We start from the raw sequence: 19,741 nt of genomic DNA, 5'->3' as shown, positions 1-19,741 counted from the left end.
GAGACAGGGCTTCTCTGTGTAGCCCTGGCTTTCCTGGAACTCACTTTGTAGACCAGGCTGGCCTCAAACTCAGAAATCTGCCTGCCTCTACCTCCTGAGTACTGGGAATAAAGGGGTGAGCCACAACGCCTGGCTGAATACAAGCTTCTTAATTCAAGATTTTATGTGTTCAAATATGTGTATGTAAAGTGTCTGTGTCAGTGTACATACCTCTTGGATCTAGTCTAGCTAAGAAATATTAAATACAAGCACATAATAATATGTCATGGGATAAGATTTAACATCTTTAAGATGTAAAATCTTTATCCTGGTAAGGGACCTTAAGAGAACTGTCCTATTAAATATGGAAATAACTCAGTAAAAATTGCTAGATGCTAGAACTCCATTGCTAGATGTGATGGCGCATGCCTTTAATCCCAGCACTCAGGAGGTAGAAGCAGGCAGATTTCTTTGAGTTCTAGAACAGCCAGGTCTACGAAGAGACCTGCCTCAAATAAATTATCTAGAAGGACCTTGAGCAGTTCAAAAGTGATCAATAGAGACAGATATTATAGCAGAAAACATGTGTTACTGGACCAAACTTGACATTATGACTGTTCTTCCCCAGCGCTTCTCTTATTAACCTATAAAACAAGGTTGCCTGTAGATATTCACTGTTGTTTTCTGACCATACACAAATAACCACCAATGTTTCCAAATTATAAACAATGCTGTGTTTAAGTATTAACATTGCACCCTAATGCAGCTGTAACCAGATAGAAGATTATGTCCATAAAGTAAGCACTAAGGGTTTTGGCAAATTGGAAACCAGATGACCAAAGAGAACATGCTCCTTTTAAGTTTCCTTTGTGTTAAGAACCAAGTCTCTCAGGTAACATTTTCCTGGAGACACTCAGTGCCCTAGTAAGTACGTACGTCAAAGGAGGGGGACATAATTTTCTCTTAATTAAGTAGTTCCATCTTGGTTTAATTAGCCTCTGAGATTCCACACTCAGTTTGTTTGGAGAAGCTTGACTGTTTAGTAGATCCTCTCTAGAAAGAAGCTTCCTGATCACACTTCCACCATTCTGGGTATCTACCGTTCTTCCTTGACTTTGTAGAATTTTCCCTTTTTATTGACATCACATATAGTGAGACTATTATTGACATTTCTGGAGAACTTTAGGGCAGGCTGAAAAAGCACCAAGAAATGCATGCAGAAATAAAACCTGAGGTTTCCAGATAATAGGAAGCAGCATGAAGGGCTTATTGCTTTTTGAGAACTGTGGCTTTAGCAGGATATTTTCGATGATGAGGTGAAATAGAACTGGAAGGAGGTTTAGAAAGCAGGAAGTCTTGTACAGAACACTCCTCCTTCCGCATGTCCTCTCCCAGGGAGGCTATTCCGTAGGCTCTGAAGTAAAGTGAAGGCCTTGACTCAGAAGTTATTTCTCAGAACTTTGAACTAGGTTGAAGAATATCTATCTGTTACATGATATAAATGGAAGTCGGAGGACAGTATAAAGGCTTGATAGACTATTCTGCTCTCTACTCTTATTTTTTACTTCCTTTATATAAGATGAAGTGTCTTGTTGAAGAAGTATTTAAAGTAATAGGAAATGAGGAATTTAATTATTAAAGCTTAGGATTAATTTGCCTTTCCTCTGATCCAGTTTCCCACTTGTGATACCAGCTTCCTAACTTTAAACCACATGTGTATGTGAGGTCTAGTCAAATAGATCGCAGTCCATTTATATCATGATTGCCATTTTCAGTCACTTGGAGTTGAAAAATATTTAAAAAGAGTACCAGGCATTTCTTAGTAAAAACTTCATAGATTTGGTTTCTGAGAGAAGTGTCGAGGTCAGTTAACAGTTTATTTTAACAGTAGAAATGTACTGATAATGCTTATTATAGCAGCACTAACATACATGACAATAGAAATATAAGAGAATCATGTAACCACAAATCCTAGTTCCCAATTTTGTAAATTCATTAGGGAAATTAATACTATTTAAGATTTCCCCTCCTCTTTTCTCAAGCACCAGGGAGAGCACCTGTAGAGACGTTTTGAATTCTGGAGGCTTAGATCACTTAACCAGTTGGTGTGTCCCTGACTACTTGGCATAAAGGCATTCTTTTGCTTTGGCATCCTTATGGAATTGTTACAAAGGCTGCTTAAGAACTCACCAATCTTTATTCACTTTCTAATGAGCTAATTAAAAAGGGCCTCACCTACTTTTAGGCTTTTTGTTCCTCGGGTTTTTCCTTCATTTTTTTCCCAGTTTTATTTCTCCCCCTGCTAGACTTCTATGAAAAAAGGACCAGGCTGGGACCAAAAAGATTGGACTCTCTTCCTCTCCTATAAGTGTCTGTTTCCTATCTATAAAAGTAGTTCACTTAGTTGGTAACTACCTGTTCTTCCCACACCCTTTTTTGATGGTCCTTTTTTTCTGTTATGTGTAGTTCTACTTCTTCATTGTGCTGTGCATGTGTGTGTTACATGTGTATGTATGTGCAGTTGTGCAGATACTAAAGGTTGATGTGCAATGTCTCTTAATTTTTCTTTTTCAAATGTAATTTTTCATGAGTATTGTATATAATGTGCAAACTTGTGTATGTGCATGTTTGCATGTATATAGACACGTGTATATGCAAATGGAGGCCCAACATTGACATGAGAATTCTTTTTCAGTCTTGCATTCCTTTATTCATTGAAACAAGGTTTCTCGATTGAACTCAAAGCTTGCAGATACAGTTATATTCTAGTTTCACCTTCCAACCTTTAAATTACAGATGGGCTGCTATGCTACCTTTTGCTGAACTTGGAGCTTATCCTTTCTCTAATGCTCATTGGCCAGTGAGCTCCAGGTCTGTTCGTCTTCTCTGCGCCAGCCACCTCTGCTCCTGCCCCAGCACTGGGGTTGCTAATGCACACCATTGCACCCATTTTTTATGTGAGTGCTGGAACTAACAATCCAGGCCCTTGAGCTCACACAGCAAGCACTTTACCAAATAAACCATCTCCTGTCTCCTCCTCAGGTGTGCATAGGAATAGTTATTTTAAAACACCTGTGATCTGGGGGTGTAGCGCAGTAGTAGACCGTTTACCCTGCATGTGTGAGTGCCTTGGTTTGATCCTCAGCACCACAAAAAAAAGCAAAGCAAAACAAGAAAATACAGTTTTTAAAATAACATGCTTGCAAAATATAGTTATTGTCAAGATTTGGAGTATTTATAAGTTCTTATTTTCGAAGGTTTTTAATACAGCCTCAGCTACAGGTGTGTGCGTGTATATTTGGTGCATAGTTGTTGTAAAATAAGACAATAACATTTTTTGCTTACTATATTGAAAAATGTAAAACTGTGATATTAACCAGTATTGATTAAGGTTATAGAGAAATGCTTCCTTTCACAGATGGTTGTATAATTGCTACATCCTTTACAGAAAGTAGTTTAGCAGCATCACTCAATAATTTTAGAGTATATATAAAATGGCTTAGTGACTTAAGAGGTCTCAGAAGACGCCCATGTAAATATTAAGAGTAATTCCTCGGATATTTATTTCTGTGTTGTCTGTAATAGTAAAAATTTAAAAATTGTACATTTCTCTTATGAGAGGAATAAATGGGATATATCTTTATTATCCTGCAAGTGGTAAAAAGTAATAAAAAATGAAGACACAGTCAGTAGCACTATCTTTTAAGTGGAAAAGCAAGAACAGAACCATATGTTTATTGTAATCCATTTATAGAAACACTACCCAATTAATATATATGTGAGAACCATATAGAAAAATAGACTATCTTCTGAACTGGTAGTTTTGTTTGTATGAGTTTTTTGTTTCTCCTGTTTTACTTTTAAAGACAATCTTATTGTACTGAGAAACATCAACTCAAACCCCCTTGATGCCCCTAGCTCTGCCAACGAGGTGTTGACATACAGCTATTCCTAGTTCAAACTTTCTCTTCCTCTTCTTTGTTTGTTGGGTGGTTTGTTTGTTTGTTTGTTTGTTTTAAAACAACCATTTATAGCCCAGCTATCCTGGAACTCATTAGCAGTTTATGCTGTCTTTGAACTCTTAGAATTCCTCTAAGTCTCTATCATGCTGGGATTACAGGCATGAAACATCATATCTGGCTAGAAATTTCACTTTTTATTTTATGTATTCATCTATTATAATTTTTAAAGTAGTTATATATAACTGATAAATCAATAAAACCCAAAGGGAAAAAAGAGAATAAGAAATTAGTTCCTGAAAAATAAAGATGGTTACCAGGAAATTTATAAAAGGTGTTGAAGAAATATTGTTGAGAGCATCCTTCTAAGATGTCAAAATGAGATAGAAACCATAGTTTAGTTTGTATTTTGAACAGAGCTGCCTAACACTATTAAAAAAAATTCTCCCTTTTCATTTCTTCATTATGTTCAATCTGTACTTCTTATCTGTTCTACAGGTAACTCGAGACCAGATGAAGATATTTATACAGCAAGAATTTAAGAAAGTTCAGAAAGTTATTGCTGATGAGGAGCAGAAGGCCCTTCATTTAGTGGATATCCAAGAAGCAATGGCCACGGCTCATGTGACTGAGATATTGGCGGACATCCAATCTCACATGGATAGGTTGATGACTCAGATGGCCCAGGCCAAGGAACAACTTGATACCTCTAATGAATCAGCTGAGCCAAAGGCAGAGGTAAATGAAAGTGCTGGTGCTTTGTAGCAGAACCATGAGGAATGTTAGCTTTGAAAATGCCTGTTTATGATCTCTAAACATAGATGAACTGAAAACTTGGGGAGGATTTCCACTAGAGTGAAAACTAGAGTGGAGGTATTGGCTACTAAGGTCTAGTCCTGGCTTTTAGGCCTGGCAGAGTATAGTCCAACATAAAGGAATGTAGTCAATGGGACAGATACTAATCACAGTTAAGAGCCAGAAATCCAAACCAGAGAAGAGAGCAAGTGACTGCCACATTCCCATCTCAAGCTGTCAAATGAACATGAAAATGATGAGTCACTTTAGAGATGAGAACAGGGCTGAATTAGAGTGGATCAGGGAGTAAAGCCTAAAATAGTCCAGAGTGAGAAAATGTGGATTTCACTTTGTGACTAGCAGAGGAGTACTTCCCATTTAGTATTTTATGGATCCATCTGTTTAAATTGAGGACATATTTGCTGGATTAAGAGCAGCGCATGGAGCCGAGCGAGGTGGCACATAGCACGCCTTTAATCCCAGCACTGGGGAGGCAGAGGCAGGAGGATTTCTGAGTTCGAGGCCAGCCTGGGCTACAAAATGAGTTCTAAGACAGCCAGGGCTATACAGAGAAATCCTGTCTCAAAAACAAAAACAAAAAAAACACAGTGCGTGGAGCTGTGCATTGTCGTACAGCTACTTGGAGTTGAAAAGGGAGGATCGCATTGGCCTATAGTGAGATCCTGTTTCCAAAAGAAACCCAAAATACCTTAGAAAACTACAAGACAAAAAGAAACATATTGTAAAAAGAAAAGAGAATAGCATAAACAAAATACACAAGGTAAATGTGAATTGGCACATGCATTGCTATTTCATAACAATAAAGTGTTGTATTTCAAACAACTACTTGAGCATGTCTATTGTGTATATATCGAGGCAAAATGATGGCGACTGACTTTAATTTCAGTACTTAGAAGGCAGAGGCTAGCAGAGCCCAATGAGTTTGAGGCCAGCCTTGGTCTACATAGCTAATTCTAAGGCAGCCAGGAATATAGAGACCTTGTCTAAAACATGGAGGAAGAAGATCTGGAGAGATAGTTACGCAGTTAAGATCACTTAACTGCTTTTGCTGAGGACCCAGGTTTGGTTCCCAGTCGTATCTGTCTCTCTCACCTCTGCAAGCTTGTGCACGCACATGTTACACAGACATGCATCCAAGTACACACACAGAAGAAGGAAGGCAGGGCAGGCTGGCATGGAGGCAGGCCAGCCAAGGCAAAGCCAGTTTTGTAAACATCGGTGTCACGGAGAAGCTAGTGTTCTCAAATGTTTTCATAATGGTAGATGAAACTTCTGGTTAAATACATGCTAGGTCTGTTGAGATGGTTTATTCTATGAGAAAACGTAAGATAGTCAGTCTCAGTGGACATTCCAGGACTGCTGCTGAGTTGGTGAGTTCAGCCTTAGCTGACAGTCTTGCCTAGACCACAGAATATACTGGCCAGTGAGGGAGTCAGGGTATAACACCAGACTTGGGTCTTAAGTCAAGTCAGTTTGGCAGGTACAAAAAAACCATTCTACCCATCCAAGACTCTTGATTGGTTTTCATTAATGTGTGAAAGAATAGATGTTCTTTTCATTTCATCCTTCCTAGAATTAGAAAAGTGTGCACCTAAGTTTCTAGATATACAAGAGAATACTTTATAGCCATCATTTTATTTAACTAAGGTCTGTGTTTGTCAGCTCCATTTATGGATGGTATATTGAGATGCAGAGAACTACAAAAACACTAATGTAGTATCATTTAGTTAGTAGAAAATGGAACCAGGTTTTAGAATTAAGTTTGTTTATTCTACTGGATGCTTTTGATCTTGTATGCTAAGTATCGAGAGGACTCAGTTCTTGCACACCTAACTCTGTTAAGGTGAGTTAATCATTTTGACTTAAAGGGTCAACAGCAATAACTAACTCAGGTTCCCCTCATTAAATTATACTTTCAAAAATAATGCTTTGGTTTGTGACATAGTTCCCTCTCTTTTATTTTTATTCTAAATAATGAATCTCATCTCTCCCAAAACATTAACTCTTCTTTAAATACTTCAGCTAATGGAGTTATTCTTAGGATGCAAGAGCTTATACAGTTTAAAGACCAGGCTATGGACACAATGAAGCTATTAAGAATAAAAAGAAGTATTCTGTTAGGTAGACCATTTCCAAAGAATTGTTGTCATTAATACCATCTCATTCTAATTACTTTGAAAATTTATTAGAGTAAATATCCAGTACCTCTCACTCCACAGAGAAAATTTTTTGTTTCCTTTGCATAACACCTAATTACAAGAAAAATCACTTGTATTTTGAATTTAGTCAAAAGGTTTCCTTTTCAACATTTTTAAGAGTGTGTTCAAATATACAGGAAAATTGCAAGTGTTTTAATGATTACACCTTTATAACATATATTACTTACGTTCTAATTTGTTGGCATTTTCATAGTTAGTTATCTGTATTTCTGGTCATCTTTCTGACCTTTCGCTTATCAATCCATTTTATTTTTAATGCTAAAAACAGAAGGGAGGGTCTGGGGCTGTCACTTTGTTGGTAAAGCACTTGCCTAACGTTCATAAAGTCGTGGTTTTGATCCTAGTACCATATAGAGTTGGTGTGTTGGCTCACAAACCTACACTCAGAAGGTGGGGGCAGGATCAGAAGCTCAAGTTCATCCTTTGCTAGATAGAAGTTGGAGACCAGGCTGGCACACATGGCAGCCTGTCCAACAGAGCAGAGCAGAGGCAGCAGAGCTTCCGGTTCTGCAAGGGATTATGACAGGTTTCCTTTCACTCTCCCTCTAATCCCTGGGTGGAAGCCCCTTGATAGCAGGGAAAAGATTGTGTACCCCTGGGAACATTGGACTTAAAGATGGACAAGGCAGAGAGCTAACAAGATTTCCTTTCTTCTAGTATTTCCAAGCATGGGTGTTCTGTAAACTAGAAACCCTAACAGAAAACACAAAAAGAAAATTCCCAAGAAAAGTCTACTACATGTAACCAAAGAACTTGGCAGTTTGCTCTCCAGTTAGAGAGTAAGCTTTTGGCCATATCTGCTTAGTCTAGAGAGAATACATAAAGTGCTCACTGCTCGTCAGCCCCAGTTGGCACTATTGCAGTGGAGCTAGTGGGCTGAACATCTGTTCTCTACACTGACAAGTTATCTTTTCACTGAGCCTTTAGGCAAAGCATTACTTTGTGCTTTTGCCCTTTCTCTTCTCAGTAATAAGGCTCATTTGACATGTGCATGTAGGAGGAACTCTAACTTTCCTCCTGCCTGCTTTATCAATAAGGAAGTACTAATAGCATTTCCTATGGAGACTGTTTCCAGACCTCTGGCTATCTCCTGTTACCCTGTGTTAACAAGCCATTGCCCTTCTACTCCAGGATCAGTGGATGGAAATTTGTGTTACACCTCTGCCCTTGAGTAATGAGTTGGCATCTCTCCCTTCCCATAGCCAGCTCTGTGGGAACTAGAGTAGAGCCTTACCATCTGAGTCAGGAAGAGGCGTGTACATTAAGTTGAAATTTAAATCACTGTCCACAAAAGTAATCCTGGACATGAGCATTTTTTTAACTTAGCAGGTTCGTGACCTGCTAAAACAGAAGGTTTTGGTTTACTTGTTTGTTTGTTTATAAGGTTTTCTTTCTCTTTTATTTTATTATTTATGTATATGAGTACACTATAGAGGGCTTCAGATCCCATTACAGATGGTTGTGACCTGCTATGTGGTTGCTGAGAATTTAACTCAGGACCTCTGGAAGAGCAGTAAGTGCTCTTAACCGCTGAGCTATCTCTCCAACCCAAACAGAAGGTTTTAAATAGGGAAAAAAAATTGTATTACAACTTTATATTTTCAGGTTATACTCCAAAAATACTCATTTATTGATAAAATATACTGTAAGAAACTGAGAGAAAAAGAGGCACATGACAGCACAAGATGACGCAGATGCTGGAATTATCAGACAAGGACACTCAGAACCAAAGGATGTGGAAAAGGACCAAGTGAACTTATAAAACTGAAAGACATAAGAAGGGACAAGGCAGTGGTAGAGCACTTACCTGGCATGGTTCTATGCTCAGTGTCACATACAGAGACACACAGAGAGATGACAGGCCATTGGGTAGACGTTTAAGCAAATTGGAGACACCCAAAAAGAATTATTGAATTTGAAGACAATTTGATAGCAATCTAGTGTTATCAAAAGATTGAAAAATAATTGAACTGTGGCTCAGGGTCCATGGGAAAATAACAAGAGCACTTGGTGCGCATATAATAAAGGGGCAAGAAAAATTTGTTAAGCTAAAAAAAAAAAGTCTGAAAAAACAATAATGGTGCTCAGTATGCAGTAAAAAATGGACACCTTCAAATTTAAGAAGCAGAGCAAACCCAAACAATATAAACTCTAAGGAAATCCACATGGAGACCTAACAAATCAGACTTCTGAAAAGTGATGAGAAAGGAAAATGCCTTGAGTATAGAGCTCCTGGAGAGAAATTAGTCACAGAAAACAACACTTGATTGAACATGGTATGTATTCTTAGTTTACAGGTTTTATCTTGTATGGCCTCAAAACTGATTTAGTTTTTTAGTTCATTTAAATTGCTTTTGTTAAATATATTTCTATATCCTTAGTATCATCAATATTAGTTTAATTTTTATATTTCAGTTTTTTAACACTATACATTAAGTACAACTTTTTGGTTGAGACAGAGTTTCACTGTGTTACCTAGATTGACCACAAATTTCTGGTTCAAGCAGTTCTTAAGCTTTAGCTGTCCAAATAGCTGTAACTTCGGATATGCTCACAGTCCCCAGCAAACAAACAATTTTTAACCTTACCAAACTTAAATATGAGTTATGTCTATGGCTCAGTAGATTATTTGGGCTTTTATGTTCCAGCAGTCATCCCATCTATGACAGTCTTGCTCCTCCCTCTCAGCTCTGTACTAGTTATTTTGCTTTTACACCTAAGTGCAACAGCTGGAACCACCAGCATAGTGTATGCATGAAGGTAAGGTGCATTTTGGCCTTGTTCTGCCTTACAAGGGAGAACATGGTGTGCTACCATTTGAGCATTGATGGTGTTTTTAAATGTCCTTCCATCAAATTGGTGTTTTCTTAGTCAAAAATTATATTGAATTTTATCTTTTACATCTTTTGAAGTGATTATTATATATAGATTTTCTTTATTTTTGTAATGGTTAGTTACATTGACTAATTTTACAATATTAAACTAACCTTGCATTTTTAGGATAAACGTTTTACTCAGTTATGATATATCATCTGCATTCAGTTTGTTAATTTAAGAGTTTTTGAGGCTTTTCATGAGGTATATTGATCTATACTTTTTATGTCTATGTTTTTGTCAGTCTTTAGTATTAGTTCTACATGTGCTTCATAATTCAAACTGAGAATTCCCTTCTCTGTTTTCTGAGCTTCTACTCTTTATCAAACTTAAATGTTAAAAGTATTTTATTCCAGTTTTTTATTCAGAATAATCTGCTTAAGGAATAACGACGGCCATTCCTGTGTGTCTTCTTACAGTCTGAGCTTTACCTCTGTGCTGCAGTGTCCCCTTTCGTTTCTGTAAGGACTTGTCAAAACAGGAGGACGCAGTGTAAAGTTATGTGGGGACTTCTAGAGTTTAGTGATTGCCAGTGACATGTGTAGCTAACACTCTCACTAGCTTTTACTGTCTTTTTAGAGGGGAGAGGGAAGAAGGGAAGGAGGGAAGAAGAGGAGCCATGAGAGAGAGATGTGATCCAAATTTTAAAAACAGACTGATAATGTTTTATCAAGCATTTTTATCTGTAATGCATGAACACTTTCATATTATCCCTAGTGGATATGGTTTGTTGTTGTTGTTGTTGTGTTTTGAGATAGGGTGTTGTGGAGCCCTGGCTGGCTTCAGACTTGCCATGGGGCTGAGGATGACCTCTCAGTCTCCTGCCTCTGTATCCCAAGTGCTGAGATCACAGACATGTGCCACCTTGTCTCAAGAATCAACAACTCTTGGGGACAACAGTTGTCTTCCTTACATTCATTTTTGTTGTTTAACTTGTCATGATGGCTACAGGTTTTCCTAAACAGATTTAGGATTAAACTTGAATCTAGGTAAACCTTATTTCCACGGGTGGAATAGAAAGAAAAGGTCACATTACAGTGCAGTGTGCCACCCAAGGATACTCATGACTTTTAAAGGAGGGATTGAAAAATATTGCTTAATCTAACAAGTCACTTCTAATATTTGTAACCAGAATTAACTTATAGTGGCAGTAGAAACTAATTTTAAGTCCTGCTCTATCTTTGCCTGAACTCCTGTGTGTAATTACTTACTATGTACTTTTGTACCCATTTATGAACAAAACAGTTTCTGTTTTAAATGGTTGAAATCCACTGACAAAGACACCGTGTGACAGAGGCTGTCACTGGCAGCTTCCCTTGACTGCTAGCTGAAAAGAAAGAATTCCACAGGTACAGAAATTCGAACAGAGCGGTACTCTCCCAAGCTCTCAGTGAGGAAGTTTCTGAGTTAGGCCTGATCTATTAGGAATGTCTGGAATTAACAAGGCTTTTGGGATAGAGGTGAGCACAACCCATATTTTTGCATCTCTAACTGGAAGTTATAGTCATCTATATATCTGAAGAAGTTATCTAAATAGACTTATGCTTCCTAAATGTGATTATTGTTTCATCCATTTGTTCATTCCTTCAATAATGAAACTTTGATTCTGTCTTCTGCATACTTTTTAGCAATGACTTTCTAAAAAAGGTAGATATACAGCAAAATTATGCCTTATGTTCCTCTCCTGTTCCCTGAGAAATAGTATCAATTAGTAATTCAGAGGAAGCTCGATATGTCTCTCATTTGTTGAACACTTACAGTATATCATATATTTGTTTAGAAAACTGAATCTTGGAAAGTTAATTACCAAACTTTAATGCAAAAGTTAACTTGAGATACTATTTTTATAACTCAGAAATCCTACAGGCCTTCCTATTTAACCTATATAGGTTAGATTCTAATTTACCAGCCTTCTTCCTCAGCCTTTCAAATGCTAGAATGGATAGTGTGCCATGAAAACCATACACAAAATCCCTTCTCATAACCATTGTACCAAGATGTGTGACAGTGACTAGGACTTGCTTTAAATCATGGGAGAATGACTAGATATATTTTCCTACAAGATCCTCTTAGGTATAAATAGCCAATGATAATTGAAAAATTGTATTGAAGTTTAATTATGACATTAATAGTACAAATTGTGAAATTTAAGTTATATGACTTTGCTTGAGATTGTACTCTTGAGATGTATAAGTTGATCAAAATGTGAAGAAGTCTTCTACTACTCCTATAGCATCCTTCCACCACTTGCCCATTTCTCATTGAAGTGTAATTGATTGGTGCCCTTACACGATTGCAAATCCCTTTTTTCTTTTAAGATTTATTTATTTTATGTATATGAGTACATTGTTGCTATCTTCAGACACACCAGAAGAGGGCATCAGATCCCATTACAGATGGTTGTGAGCTACCATGTGTTTGCTGGGAATTGAAGTCAGGACCTCTGGAAGAGCAGTCTGTGCTCTTAACCACTGAGCCATCTCGCCAGCCCTGCAAATTCTTAATAGTCTGTAAAATGCCCTCCTTTTCAACCTCCACTACGTAGAATGGTTAAATTATTTTCCTGGTTGGAACTTCCTATGCAGACCTAATCTTTGGTAATCTGCCTTTATCCCACTTGTACTCTTATCCCCGCATTGCCCACTCCCAAACTGCCCTAAACACATAAGCACACCCTCATTTTCTAGTTTCACAGAACCCAAAGTGTCCCCTTCTCTCACACTTCCTTTCATGTATCTTATCTAATTATTAATTAAACTATATCATGTCTTTGCTCTTGTTATGCCAGTATTCTTCCTACCCTCCTATTAGTCATCTGTTTGTCTTGCGCCTCCCGCCTTCAATCATCTTTGCTCTTGTTATTCCAGTCTTCTTCCTACTTTTTAGTGTTGTCAGCCTGAGCAAATCCTGCCTATCCAAAATGTCAATATACATGTCACCTCTTCCCTTTTGCTGCTGAAGCCATTCTGTTTATGCCTCTATAGAGCCTGTAGAATACTTAGTTTATTTTCTGTGTGCATAAGCACCTTGTTGAGAGCTCATAGATCATTATCCTCTATACTGTTTTTTTTCTGATTCATAACAAATTACTATTGATATTAATCAGTAATCTTATTAACAGTGTCCTCTCTTGCACTATGCTTAACAATGATGAACATTAATTAATCCTCATATTGATCCTATGATACAGAGACAGCTATTACCCCACTTTATAAACAATGGGGGTGAAGTTCAAAAAGAGAGAATACCTTGGTAGAGTGACACAAGTAAGTGCATAGAGCCAAGGTTTGAACCCAGAGTGTCTGGTTCCAGCTTATACAAGTTGGAATCATTCACTTTTGATTCTCTGGGGAGTACAACCAGATAGTACAATTTCTATTAAAATCACCCTTGAGTGAATGTGAAAGATAATTTGTTACCAGAATAATAAATACGCTGTCATGAGAAAGGCTTCGGAGTCTTTTGAAAGTTCTCATTTTGTTTCAGAGGGGAAGCCAATAATCTGCTATGATGGTTACTGATAAAGTTAGATCAAGAGAGTAAAGTGCCTAGAGAAATAATGCACATTGATTTTTTTGAAGAATACCTAAGAAAAAGAGAAAAGGTATTGTTTGCGTGATGAATAAAGTAGATTACTAAGTGCCCAAACTACCCATTTACAGAGGAGGAACCAAAGGCCATTTTAATTAATTGGCATGCCCCAGTGGCACATACTCATAGCTCTCAGAACTTCAACCAGAATCTGTTTCCTTAGTGCCAGTTTAGACGTCTTTCTATCTTAATACACTGTATAATAGGACACTGTGTTCCCATTTCAAGGAAAAGTGCTAGACCAAGACAGAAATGAGTTTTTGAAGAAAACAGTTTATTGCTTCTGAAGCTGGTTAGCTTTGCCTAAGACCTACTGCTATTTTGGGATTCTCAGTGTGCTTAGAATACTGCTAGCCATAGAAATGAAAACAAAACAAAAGGCTATTACTTAGGCCTCCTAGGTCTGTATGTTCACAATCCATACTTACAAGGGCAAATTATCAGTTCATTTCTGCTGGGCAGTTTGAACATAGGGATATAATAGTCTTTGTCTTAGCCTTTAGACCAGCTGTTCTCAACCTGTGGGTTATGACCCTTCTGGGAGGTCAACTGACCATTTCATAGGGATTGCATTTCAGATATTTACATTACAATTTATAATAGTAGCAAGATTACAGTCATGAAGTAGCAACAAAAATGTTTTTAACTCTTCAGTTTTTATTTTTGTTTCTTTTAGTTTTTTAAAAAATTTATTTTATTTATTTTTACACTTCAGATTTTAATTCCCCCCACCCCATGCACCCTCTGACTCTCTCATTCCCTTGGGGCCTCCAGTCTCTTAAGTTTTAGGTGCATCATCTCTGATTGAACACAGACCCGGCAGTCCCTTGCTGTATATTTGTTGGGAGGCCTCATATCAGCTGGTGTATGCTACTTGTTTGGTGGTCCAGCATTTGAGAGATCTCGGGCGTCCAGGTTAACTGAGACTTCTGGTCCTCCTACAGGGTTGCCTTTCTTCTCTCAGCTTCTTTCAGCCTTCCCTAATTCAATCACAGGGGCCAGCAGCTTCTGCCCATTGGTTGGATACAAATATCTGCATCTGACTCTTTCAGCTGCTTGTTGGGTCCTCTGGAGTGCAGTCATGCTAGGTCCCTTTTTGTGAGTGCTCAGTAATAGTGTCAGGCCTTGGGAACCTCCCCTTGAGCTGGATCCCACCTTGGGCCTGTCACTGGACCTTCTTTTCCTCAAGATCCTCCGCATTTCCAGTTTTTTCGACAGGCAACCTCAGGAGGTAGAAGGTTGGAGGTTGGGGGGACCCTCCAGAATGCACCAGAGACCTGGGAGGTGAGAGACTCTCAGGACTCAAAGGGAGGGACCTTAGATGGAATGCCAGACAGTAGGGAGAGAACTTATGGAGCCCACCTCCAACAGGAAGACATAGCATCAAATGAGGGAAGAGGTTGCCATCCCACAGTCAAACTCTCACCCATAATGGTTCCTGTCTGAAAGAACAAAAATAATTTTATGGCTGGAGGTTCACCATTACATGAACTGAATTAAAGGGTCACAGCATTAAGAAGGTGGAGAACCATTGCCTTAGATATCTTCTTGTTCGTTTTTGTTAAAATAGACAATCTTGCTTTTGGTTTGACATGAAGAGGGAAATTAAAGAAATCTAGACAAGTTTTTACCAACAATGAATTCTAATACTGTTTCTTCTTTGTTTTTCAGGGTGACGAGGAAGGACCCAGGTAAGATTACATTATTTCTGCTTGTCTGTTCTCAGAAGTGCAGTGACATTTGTAGCCTTCTAATGCCCCCTGAGATGTAGACAAGCAAGGGATAGCATAGAAAAGGGATATCTGTTTTAATTCAGGGCTTTGAGGCTTTTATTTTGTACTACTCCCATTTCCTTCCGCATCTGTGTACCTGTAACTTGTAAAGGTAGACTTGAAAGTATATAGTGACAAAGACTTTGCTTTGTTCTTTAGCACATTCAGAATACCTTGTTAAGAGGAGCAGGCTCTGTATTTGGATGGTAGTTAGACTATCAGATGGACCTACTAAACTTACAATGTTCTTTTTTTGTTCTTTTTGACTTTTGTGAATGTGCTCTAGACTGTATTATTTCTGTCACAATGAATGTCTCAATGAATACTAGGTAATAGGTATAAAAATTGTTTAAATGGGGAAAGGCTTTTGTACTTTTCTATATCAATAGTTGGAAGAAATTTAACAGGGTATTTTTTATTGCTTGCCTCGGCCTTATAGTAAACTTGGTCTTTACTCTTTCTCCTCTTCATCTGCTTGAGTAGTGAGAAAAGACTATAGGAAATGCTGCAGCTGTGCCATCAAGCAAATTGTAATGTCCAGACAGACCCCTTCTGTCATGGAGGCTAAAGGACTTAGGACAGGGAGATATCAGGAAGGATGTCTGGGTCTCTGCTATTCAAACTTTATTTTAACCACAAGTACTGCCTTTTCTAATGGATTTTAAGTAGACCCTCAATGAATATAAAATATTTTTCTTTATGTAGAGTTAAGACTATATCCCTTGTTGAACTTTCTTCTTCATTCCAGTAGAGCCTGAGTGGCTTTTACAGAGACAGAATTCCTCAGGTCTCAGTGCAAAATTTACTAATGGGGTTCAGTTCCTTCTTAAAAGAACCTTAAAGATTGTCCATGGAGCCAGTATTTGACGCTGGTTTTATTTCTGACCAACACATTGCTTTTTCCTCATGTCTCAGGTTTTGTTTTGTTTTCCTTTTGCTGTAATGAAATATACCCTGGCCAAAGCAATTTAAGAGAGAAAGGGGTTATTTTGCTCACAGCTCCAGGTACAATCCATTATGGTGGGAAAGTCAAGGCAACAGGAACTTGAAGCAGCAAGTTACATTGCATTTACAACAGATGCAAAGAGCACTGAATGCTTGTGCTAACCCCAGTTTTTCCTTTATATAAGATGATCTTTCCAAGTATACATGGAGGTTTATCTACCAGAGTGATTTTAGATCCTGTCAAATTGACAGGTAAAGCTAATTACCTCATCTTGAACAATCCCCTTTAAGTGTATTGTTTGAGAATTTTATACATGAATATGTGTCTTGATGAATCTATCCCTTGTTCCCTCCCCTTTAACCTTTCCATATCCCCAGAATCACTTTTACCTCCAGACTCCATGTATTTCTTTTTCAACTCTTTAGTGCTACCAGTATGTCATGGGTGTAGGACCATCCACTGGAACAAGAGCAACCCATAGAAGGTTATATCCCTGAAGAAAATTGACACCTTTCTTCCACCAGCAGCCATCAGTTGCCAGTAGGTCCTCACCTAGGAGTAGGACGTTGTGAGCCTCTCCCTCATCCATTCTAGGATTTGGGCTGTCTTGATTTTCTGCAGGCCTTGTGCATTCAGTCACAGCCACTGAGTTCATGTGTGTAGTGGCCTGTCATATCCTGAAAACACTGTTTTGCAGTAGCTTTCAATAAACTCTGGCTCTTAACAATCTTTAAATCCTCTTCTATAGTGATCCCCTAGGGGCATTTGCAGAGAAAGGGTGTGATATAGGTGTCCCGTTAAAGGTTAAACAATCTTTGGTATCTTGTTCTCTGCATATTGATCAGATGTGAATCCCTGTAGTAATCACTTACTACAAAAAGAAACTTCTCTGATAGGTGTTTAAAATGTACTAATTTATGGGTATAAGGATACATATTTAGGGAGTAATTTAAAATTATGCCTGTTAAGCAGAATAATAGTAGGTTCTCTCCTAGGGCTCATGACCTACCCAGCTATGGATTCTTGACCCAGTTAGTACCAGGCATGAATTCTATCGTGTGGATTGGGTCTTAACTCTAACCAGAAAAGTTGTCACTTACTCCCATATCATTAGTCCCACTCTTTCCCCATGGCATATCTGCAAGATGTACACACCTGAGCTAGATTAGTGACATCCCCCTCTCTGCTCCTGAGCCTGCATGGTACTTTCCACTGTTGTGGAAGTTAGCCAGTAGAGATGAAGCTTCTAGGTTAGTTCCAGATCAATTTCTCCATGTCTACTGACTCAAATATATGGTATCTTCAACAATAGTGTCTTACCATCAAATTCTGGAGGGTAACCAAGAACAGTGGCAATAATCTGTAATGTTTTGGGAGAGTCTATGGTACCCTACTGATCAACAGAAAGTAACCCATACCTGGCACTGTTGAACCTCTTTCTTAATGTTCCAAGTGATATCCTGAATGTGCATCTTTTGGTATTTCCTTCTCTTGAGAACTGTGTTCCTCAGCTTCTACTTTAGAATTACAGGGAAATATCCAGCTCTGGTCAGCTGTGGTGCAAGCCAGCAGCATCATGCTTTAAACCTTGCCTCAGAGAATCCCTTCAGATTCTACCTTCCAAATGTTTTCAGGAACAAACTTATTCTATATTATGGTTTCTTCCCTCCCTAGATCCTTCTCATCTTTTTATTCCATTACAGTGTGTTTGTGGGAGCTGAAGAGATGCCTCAATCGTTAATAGAAATAACTGTTCCCAAGTACCAGGTCACAACCATCTGTAATTCTAAGTCCTGGGGCTCTCATGCCCTATTTCTGGCCTTTGTGGGCTCCTACTCACATGGGATACATATAAACTCATGCAAGCACTTAACATAAAAATGTGTGTGTGTGACCTTGCTATGTGCCAGGCATGTACTACACACTGTTACACACATAATGGTGACTAAGACAAACATGGTGCCTACTTTTGTACATTAGAGTCTAGACAGAGAGGTGAGCATACCAAGCAGCAGTATAGAGAAAATGGTGCTAAGGGAAGTCAGGCTGCTTGAGGAAAGGGTTAGACCATTGTCTGATCCAAAAAAACAAAGGAAGGAAAGGAAAGAGGTGTTGGGAGAAAGGAAGGAAGGAAGGAAGGAAGGGGAGGGGAGGGGAGGGGAGGGGGGAGGGGAGGGGAGAGAAGAGAATAGAGTAAGCCTAACAGAAAATATATACGTAGATGGATCTAGAAGATGAGAAAGCACACAAAGGTTGATCGTGGCTTCATTGTTCAGGTAAGGGAATTTCTTGGGTGAAAGTGCTAGACCAGAGATAGTGGAAGATAAGAAGCATTGTGGTAATTTTGGCCTTAAAAGCCTTCTTGGAGCATTTGCATTATCCTGGAGTCAGTGGAAAGTCATTAAAAGAATTTGAAACCACAGTCCTATAATCCCAGCATTCAGGAAGTAGAGGCAGAAGAACTAAGGGCTTAAGGTCAGCCTTGTTAGCCTGCACTATATGAGACACTTCTTAAAAAGCAAATACAGCAATTTAAACAGAAATTGACTTGAGCAGGTTTCCATTTCGTGTCTGCTATCTTCAGAGTGGAAAACTAACAGGAAGCAATCATAAGACGCCTAAGTAAATTGACTAAACTAGGTGTCTTTTGTTTTGTGTTCTTCAACAAAAATACATGAGGGTGAGAGTACTTTATATGGAAATTGATTAGTTTGCAGTTTTGGAGGTTCTGGCCCATGGCACCACTATCTGATTAGCTCTCGGGAGGGCCTCATTGTGCATTGCATCATGGTAGCTTGATGCATTAAAAGGAAGGCTCACAAAAGGGCAGGTTTTAGGCTCCCATTTTCTTAGAACTAATCCAATTCCATATACCTAAATTAATTTCTTCCCAGGCTGGTGACCCAGTGGCTCAGTCATATTCCACTAAGCCTCTCTCTTTAAAGGTTACATTGCTTCTGGATATGGCCACACTGGGGACAGTCCCACCATGTGAACTTTTCAAGGATAGATTGTGTCTAAGCTATAGCACAAGACTTGTAATGATAGGCTCCTGAATCAGTGTTTTCTCTAATTACTAACCACATTTTCACCATTTTGCACAGGCATTTGATTTGGACTCCAGATTTTCCACGGCACTTTGCCCCTTTATTCTCTAGCTCCTTGAAATCAAGGACAGTCACAGCTCTAGACCTTCTTTCTGCCAAAGAGAGTTCAACAAGACGATGCTAAAACACAAGAGCTTAGCAGAAATAATAGGAAGGTTCCATGGCTTAGCACATGGAATTTCTGTCCTGACAGAGCTTGATTAGGCTGAACATTTCCATTTTGTTATGGCCACATTCCGAAGTCACATTGATTAGAAAAGTGTGAGGATGCTTGCAGAGAAGTATGAGAGCCTGGCTTTCAAGTTTAACTAGGGATACTTTAATGTCATTTTGACAAAGCATGTAGTTTCTTTACTAGTAACTAAGATGTCAGGCTGTCTACCTCAAACCAGGCTGCAATGGATGTCAGCAGGATCCTCTTGGACCATGACTTGACAAAATCATTTTCAGTATTGTGTGCACTTGAGAGCATGTTCTA

At 38.6% G+C, this 19,741-nt stretch overlaps 1 protein-coding gene across 1 annotated transcript in view; it reads left to right on the top strand.

Annotated features, from left to right (window-relative positions):
• The window catches only part of Trim44 (tripartite motif-containing 44), a 100,782-nt gene that overhangs the window by 38,808 nt on the left and 42,233 nt on the right, over nt 1-19,741 (top strand). The window contains exons 3-4 of the mRNA NM_020267.2: nt 4,437-4,676; nt 15,110-15,129. Coding sequence (NP_064663.2) covers nt 4,437-4,676; nt 15,110-15,129 — 260 coding nt within the window. The remainder of the gene's footprint in view (nt 1-4,436; nt 4,677-15,109; nt 15,130-19,741) is intronic.

This window comes from Mus musculus, chromosome 2 (genome assembly GCF_000001635.26).
Source record: "Mus musculus strain C57BL/6J chromosome 2, GRCm38.p6 C57BL/6J".
NCBI lineage: Eukaryota > Metazoa > Chordata > Mammalia > Rodentia > Muridae > Mus > Mus musculus.
This window is presented reverse-complemented; position numbering and strand designations above follow the sequence as displayed.